This window comes from Canis lupus, chromosome 27, assembly GCF_011100685.1.
Source record: "Canis lupus familiaris isolate Mischka breed German Shepherd chromosome 27, alternate assembly UU_Cfam_GSD_1.0, whole genome shotgun sequence".
NCBI classification, from domain to species: Eukaryota; Metazoa; Chordata; class Mammalia; order Carnivora; family Canidae; genus Canis; species Canis lupus.
This window is the reverse complement of record NC_049248.1, coordinates 11,012,070-11,019,908: the sequence shown is the minus strand read 5'-3', so window position 1 is coordinate 11,019,908 and position 7,839 is coordinate 11,012,070. Positions and strand designations below refer to the sequence as shown.

At 36.0% G+C, this 7,839-nt stretch overlaps 1 protein-coding gene across 1 annotated transcript; it reads left to right on the top strand.

Annotated features, from left to right (window-relative positions):
* MAGOHB (mago homolog B, exon junction complex subunit) lies at positions 1-7,604 on the top strand. The gene is made up of 5 exons (XM_038576796.1): positions 1-188; positions 2,945-3,003; positions 3,722-3,832; positions 5,958-6,040; positions 7,264-7,604. The coding sequence occupies exons 1-5, from the start codon at positions 95-97 to the stop codon at positions 7,361-7,363; spliced, it is 447 nt and encodes a 148-aa protein (XP_038432724.1). The 5' UTR covers positions 1-94; the 3' UTR covers positions 7,364-7,604.
* The last annotated feature ends 235 nt before the right edge of the window (positions 7,605-7,839 follow it).

Sequence of the window (7,839 nt, the reverse complement as noted above, 5' to 3'; positions counted from 1 at the left end):
CCGCAGTGACGCATTTATCCCGCGCGATGACGTGGCTGCCAGGCGCCCGGCGGCACGTTGGCCAGGCCTTGGGCGGGCTTCAGGGGGCGCAAACATGGCTATGGCCAGCGATTTCTACCTGCGCTACTACGTAGGGCACAAGGGCAAGTTTGGACACGAGTTTCTGGAGTTCGAGTTTCGGCCAGACGGTGAGCAGCGGAGCGGGGCGCCGCCGCCGCCGCCGCCGCAGCCTAGCGCGATGCGCGGCTGGGGGAAGCGGGGCGGAGAGGACTCGGAGGAGGCGGGGTGCGGTGAGCCAGCGTCGGGGGGCTTGCGAGTCTGTCGTGGGGGCCGAGGTCACGGCTAGAGCCGGAGTAAATACGAACTGAAGACTCTTCAGAAGCAGAAGTTGGTTCTCTGCATAAAAGAAAATTCACGGGTGTAGATGAATTCAGAAAATCGAATCCTGCCAGGTACTGAAAACTTGAACATAGGATAATGAGAATCCCACGTTCAGCGCACCGGAAGAGACCCTAATGCCATCTAGTTTACTTGACGTCATCCTTGAACATTTTAAAGAACATCCCACCACGCACTGGCCCAATGGATGCTTAAAATCTTTCGGGGACCGGTGATTCTCGGACTCCCCATTCAACCATTGTATTCGTTCAGGCGCTGTCTGTAAGGCCACGTGTCTAGGAATAGGAATGAGACCCACTCTGAAGAAGGAAGCTCCACGTATGGAAGAATGGGTATAATGATGTGGTTTGGGTGATTAAATATAGTTGTTCCCATAGGATGCGTTAAGAATACAAAAGAGGGGAATGGTTAGGGCTACATGTAGGCGTCGAGGAAAGCTTCCTAGAGAAGGTAACGTTTGAAATTGTAGCTGGTATGCAGGGCTATTCTGGGGTTCCCAAACAGACCAGATTGGGGGCGCAGCCGCTGATAACATCCAAAGGCAGAGAATCTACTGTTGGTGAAACAAGAAAGGAATTTAGTTCAGAGAGGCCGGCACCAAGGAGACCATGGACTAGAGTCTCAAACACTCTCTCTACATGCCAAAATGCCAAAAATACATGCCAAAAAAAAATGAGGGGCAAAGGTGCGTTTGAGATCATGGTGGAGGTAGCCCAAAACCTCTTTCAAGATGAGTCTTGAAATGAGAATAGACTTTTTTTTTTTTTTTTTAAGATTTTATTTATTTATTCATGAGAGACACAGAGAGGCAGAGACACAGGCAGAGGGAGAAGCAGGCTCCATGCAGGGAGCCCGACGTGGGACTTGATCCCGGGACTCCGGGATCACGACCTGAGCTGAAGGCCGACGCACAACCGCTGAGCTACCCAGGCATCTCGAGAATAGCTATTTTCTTGGCCTGTGAGGGAAAAACAACAACAAACATTCAGACCGTGGGAAGCAGCATGAACAAAGGATAAGGTGGAAACTGCTGCCTTGTAGGTGCAGCATATTTTATGTTTTGAGAGCCCTGATTCTCTTTAGAGAGTTATTGTATATTGAACTCTCCTTAGAACCAGGACAGTCCACCTGCATAGATTTTTCTGTCTTTGAATGCCCGTTATATGCTGGGCAACATGTAAAATACAAAAATTGAGGGTACAATAATGAGCAAGTCTCTTCAACTTCTCTGAAGGAGTTTTGCTTTGGGTAACAAAGATGTAAAACTAGCCATAAAACAGTGTGGATATTAAATGATGTGTTATGCTTTGGACAGAGTTCTGTGAGAGTGAAAGATAAAGCACAGAAGCATCATCACATATTAGAGAAGGGGGAATAGTATCAGACATAAAAAGAAACTCAAAGTAACTACAGCCCTGCAGTTCAGAAACCTTAATCACTATTCTCCTATGTTCTTGCCATGTCTCTTCTAAATTTAGCTAAGGAGCCAAATTTACCTGAATTCTCCATCTAATCTTTTCTTAGGTGATACTCCTTTTAGTGCTTTTGCCTGTAAACAGCTTTCAGCTTGCCTAGATCATGTTTAGTCACATAAATTAAGTAGTCTCATTTATCAGGGAGAGTTCATGCCAGAACAGTGGTTTTCATCCAGTTGTCTGCCACCACACCATTCCATATACTTCCTTCAGTGATCAAGGGTCACTGCACTAGGGTAACCTATCATTTTAGAGATCAGGACCACATTACATATGTATATGAACAACTGACTATAGCTATGAGGAGAAGCATGCATCAGGGAGTACAAAAGTCATGGATTAAAGTTAAGTGTAGGTCAGCTAACAAACTGGCCGACTTTTATCTAGAAGCAGTACATAGTTTTGTATCTTAGCCACAGTGTTAAATAGTAGCATTGCCATGCATAGATTAATTTGAAGGAGATAATTAAAAGAACACTTTGGAGTAGTGGGGAAAGCAGGAGTATTGGAAGAAGGTAGACCTAGAACTGAATCTTTGTGACCCTGGGCAAGTTATTTAACTCTGTTTTCTCAACTATGAATAGTTGAGAGAATAAAACCTTTTAAGGGTTGTTTTACCGATTAGATCTAATGCTCTGGGTAAATGACTTAGGGCCAATAGAGACCTATTACATAGGCTTTAAAAAAAATGTTAATTCCTTTTTCAGAGTCCCTGTTTAGTTCATGACAGCTTAGGCAAATGAGCCTTAAAAATGACCCCTCTATTATATTGAATTATATTGAAGGCATGAAATATTTAAAAATTATGTTAAATACTTTAAAAATCTATTGAAGGCGTGAAAGTTTTGAAAATGACTGGCTTCACCTTTAGCCAACTTTTTACCAACAAATATTTGAGTGTTTACAGGTCTAGCATTGATCTTATGCTGAAAGGGCAGAAATATTAATGAAAATAGTATAAATCATCTTTACCTTCAAAATTGCTTTCATTGTCATTTATTTATTTATTTGTTTATTTATTTATAGCAGTTTTTGCAGTTATAAATTGAATTTTTTTGTATTCCCCACAGGAAAGCTTAGATACGCGAACAACAGCAATTACAAAAATGATGTCATGATCAGAAAGGAGGTAAGTTCTTTTTGAATGTCTAATTTTCTACATTTAGACCATTTTCTTCATGTCATTTTTGAATTTACAAAAATACACCTAAGGCTGTATTGCTGTAAAGAAGCCAATTTATAGGTTGAAAAGGGAGTCTTTAAATTAGATATAACGGTAGCATGTGTAACAGAAGAAGATGCAATCTGAGTATATTAAGTTGTAGTCCCACTTTTGAACATATAATTTCATTCATTTTATAATTAGTTATGTCTCCTTATCCCACTCCTTATTAAACTAATGGATAGTCAAGATTTAAACACAGTGAATTTTACATGAAAGGCTCAAAAGTTAGGGCTAAGTAAGAAAAAGTTCAGAGCAGTAACTGGGATATGTACTTGTATTTGTCTCTGTTCACCACAGATTTTCCAAATCACCATTAACCATTCAGATGTATTTGAGTTCCGTGTTACAAAGGCAGATCCAAAGTTTTAAAAAGGGGCTAGTGGAAGTTATTAATTTATTTATTTTAATTTAGTAACAGATATATATTAAAGGAAAGGGCAAGAGAGTTAATAAAGTTGTAAGATGAGTGATTCCCTCCCAACTTGTACTTTTGGAATCAGTATTAGATTTTCCTGTGATACTCTCTTTGAATATTTAGGTTTTGTAACTTTGTATTATCATTTCATCCTGAGTTGTGGGAAGAAATAGACATTGTGGAATTTTTATTGTAACTTGTTTTCAGGCTTATGTACACAAGAGTGTAATGGAAGAACTGAAGAGGATTATTGATGACAGTGAAATTACAAAAGAAGATGATGCATTGTGGCCTCCCCCTGACAGAGTTGGCCGACAGGTTTGTGTTCAGTGGTTCTTTAGGCATGGTAGTAGAAACTGGTAATATAAATGTTGTGTTTCTACTTATTTATTTAGAATAGATCCTCATTGATTCTTTGGTTTTCCATTTATTTAGTAGGCATCTGATCAATACTCTTTGATTTTATTTCACTTAGTCTCATTTTCTGTCCTACTTCTGAATAGTAAAGGAGTCAGTGCAGAGCTCTGAATTTAGACATCTTCCTGACGAGTCTTCTATGTAGCTTCACGAGTTAAAGTTATGATGTTTTCACACTGTTATGAATAATTGCTATTGTATATTAATTCTATTAAGAAAAAGTACAGTGTGAAATTCAAGACAAGATTCTTATTGACTATAAAATTCACTTTCTTCATTTTTATAACTTTGAGAACTCTTAGGCCCAAGAGAGGGATTTGATTGCGTCTTTGTGCAAACTGACTACCGCATTTGCCTCCTGTTGTTCCCTTTGGAGTAATTAATGTTTCTCAAAGGGCTTCTGGAGAAGTTTGTTTTTTTTTTTTTTCTTCTTTTTTTTTTTTTCTGGAGAAGTTTGAAGGCTTAATTTCCCTCTGTAGAAAGACAGTTTGATTGGGTCTTTTCAACTCTTGGAGAATTGAAATACAAATCCTGGAGGAAGAAACAGTTAATTTCATTTTTGTATATTCCTGAGGATTATACTTTATATCCCCTTCCTTGACTGGAAGAAAATATGGAGAAATCAAATGCTGATGTTCTGTGCAATCACTTAACTCTTCTATTTAAACAGGCATTTTTTAGGAAAGCAAAGGTCATAGTTAATAGTATTTATGTGACATATTGTAAACAGTTTTGAAAAGTAACTTTTTAAATCTTGGTTTCTTTCTTTCTTTTTTTTTTTTAATTTATTTATGATAGTCACAGAGAGAGAGAGAGAGAGGCAGAGACATAGGCAGAGGGAGAAGCAGGCTCCATGCACTGGGAGCCCGATGTGGGATTCGATCCTGGGTCTCCAGGATCGCACCCTGGGCCAAAGGCAGGCGCCAAACCACTGCGCCACCCAGGGATCCCCTAAATCTTGGTTTCTTTTATGCAATAGGTACTTATGTACTAAAAAACAGACACCATAACAGCAAATCATTTATCTCTTTTAGACTCAGAGAGAACTCAGTATTTTCATCTACCCACTTGATGATGGGTTTATGTGTTTTGGTTAGTAGGGAGGGGTAGGCATGTTCCAGAAATCATTTATTGGATTTTTAAAAAATTAATTAATTTATTCATGAAAGACACAGAGAGAGGCAGAGATAGGCAGAGGGAGAAGCAGGCTCCCTGGGGGAACCTGATGTGGGACTTGATCGTAGGACCTTGGGGATCACAACCTGAGCCAAAGGCAGGCGCTCAACAACTGCTGAGCCACCCAGGTATCCCTATCAATTGGATCTTTAAGTCAAAGATTCTATGATAGTTTGAGAGCCTTAGTTAATTCTCCATTTTGTGCATGTCATAAACTGTGTATAATTAGGTTTCTTGGTCAAAACATAGCTAAAATGTTCTTTAATTTTACTTGATAAATCACTACACACATAGCCTCTTAATTATTGATTTTAGATTTGCAGATAAAATCTAGGGAAAAATTTATACAATAATTGGGGCACACTAAGAATGTCTGTAATATGTTACATTTGCTTTAGTAGGTATTAATTTTACATGCTTTGTGAAGTCAAACAACTATGAGTCTCTCAGTCTTAACAGCCCAGGACTCAGATATCAGTACCATCATTTGCTTGTAAATATCACTGTTTTCATAAGCTTTATGAGTCGTTTATGCGTCACTCTTACATACATCATTTATATGTATAGTGTCTTATTTATAATATCTGTGGAAAACAGTCTTAGTTGATCCTAATATTGGGGACTCCTGAGCAGTCAATGGGATTTTTATTTTACAGAGTTTTTATTTTACATAGTTTATGTCTATCAGGTCAAGTTTCTTTTTTTTTTCTGTTTTTTTTTTTTTTTTTTTTTTTTTTCTCCTCTGCTAGAAAACTTGCAGCTAAAATTGGGATCTCTTGACAACAAGAATTCAGATGTCTCTGAAATGGAGTTTTATATTAACTACATTAATCTGTTTTATTTTTTTCAGGAGCTTGAGATTGTAATTGGAGATGAACACATTTCTTTTACCACATCAAAAATAGGTTCTCTTATTGATGTAAATCAGTCAAAGTGAGTATGCTAAAGTATTTTGACTAAATTGATGTAATTTATTTGACAGGCTCATTTTAGAAGGAAATGGTAGCCATAATCTGGAATTATTTCAATAGTAACTTACCAGTTTATTCTCCAGATATAATTCTGACTTTTATGTCATTAAAGACTTGCTTTGCCTAACCACTTTGACAGTGACTAACAGTGTATTTTTCTGATTAAAAAAAAAAATCTTAATTTGATCACTATGTATAACAGTGACCAAATTTTAATAACTGTTTTTGGTAAAAATCTGGATAAAGTTTCATAATCTTTTAAAGAAATCCTTATTGATTATATCACCTCAGTAGCTTAATATCATATCACTTTTCTTCTTGAGTTTAATATTTGAAAGAAATTTAATTAATAAATTAATTAATTAGAGGAAGGGAGAAAATAATTAGAGGAAAGGAGAAAAGAATGAATGCATAATAACTATTACATACAAAAGGCTAGGTTCATCAAGACCAACCAGATTTTTGAACTATCCATTGATTTTCCCACAGTTAGGGAGGATGTGGTATTCATACCCTAACTGGGATCTTAAATTGGTACAGTTTTCTTTGGAAAGCAGTGTGATGATTATACATGAAAAACTGTTAAGATTGTAAACTCATCTTTGACTTAGTAATTTCATTTCTGAACATCTATTTTATGGATATACTGTCAAAGTAATGAAAAGGCTTTATTATTCAAGAAAATGGTCACTAAAGTCTTAAAATTGGGAAGAAATCAAAAGGTCTTAACAAAGAATTGTTAATTAAAAGTCATTTGTGAATTGTTTTTAATGTAACCAAAAAAGTAATGTTAAAAAGAGCACAGGGAATGATTTTAGTTATGAAAATAGAGAAATGCCAAAATATTTATAGTTATTCTGTGAGGAGTGACATTTAATAGTATTATGAATATTATTTTTTCTATCTTTATAATTTTATATACTTTCTCTGTTCTTGATATGTATAGCTATTACTTTTATAAGAAAATAAATACTTAAATATGTAATGAATACTGGTGAAGAAAATTTATATTTTTTGTAGAAAATCCAGAGATAATTGTTTAGTTTGTTCATTTTCGTTGAGACAGATCCTTCCTTTCTCCTGAATGCCTTTGTTTTGGTTTTTGTTTTGTTTTGGGAATTAACTTTAAAATTAAGCGTTTTATTTTAGGAACGAAATAATAATTTTTATCTTTTTAAATTTTAGGGATCCTGAAGGCCTTCGAGTATTTTACTATTTGGTACAGGACCTGAAATGTTTAGTATTTAGTCTTATTGGATTACATTTCAAGATTAAACCAATCTAAATTGTATGTTTTTGAAGCTGTTTTTATATTTAATTAGGGGTTTGTCATTTACACTATTGGGATTTTTATAAATGTGAAACTTTTTTTTGTATGCCAACTAAAAATAAGAAAATACATAAATAGGCTAATGGTTATTCTCACTTGGGTCCAAGTGGTTAGACAGTCCTTACACATGAAATTCTGTAAATAAAAGCAACCTTTTGTTGAGAGTTTGCTCTAATAAAACATATCAAAGCCTGAATGGAGAGTGATTTTTTTGCTTTTGTTCTTTTTTTCACAAGGCCAAGTCTGTTTATTCAGTGTAAGATAATAAAGAGTTGTTTTAGTAGGTACATCCTATGCCAGAAGTTCTTTCAGGCAGAAATATTTTGCTAGATTTTCATTCATTAAAGGCAATTGTAATCTTCCTTTATTTCTTCCATACCTAATGGGACTTAATTTTTGGTGCCTCTAGTAGTTGTTTTTTTGTTTTGTTT

Excerpts from the sequence above, each read along its gene's own strand:
- MAGOHB (XM_038576796.1), top strand. The coding sequence starts at position 95 with ATGGCTATGGCCAGCGATTTCTACCTGCGCTACTACGTAGGGCACAAG. Across the intron at positions 3,004-3,721 it reads ATGTCATGATCAGAAAGGAG|GCTTATGTACACAAGAGTGT; the intron begins GTAAGTTCTTTT and ends ACTTGTTTTCAG. Across the intron at positions 6,041-7,263 it reads ATTGATGTAAATCAGTCAAA|GGATCCTGAAGGCCTTCGAG; the intron begins GTGAGTATGCTA and ends TTTAAATTTTAG.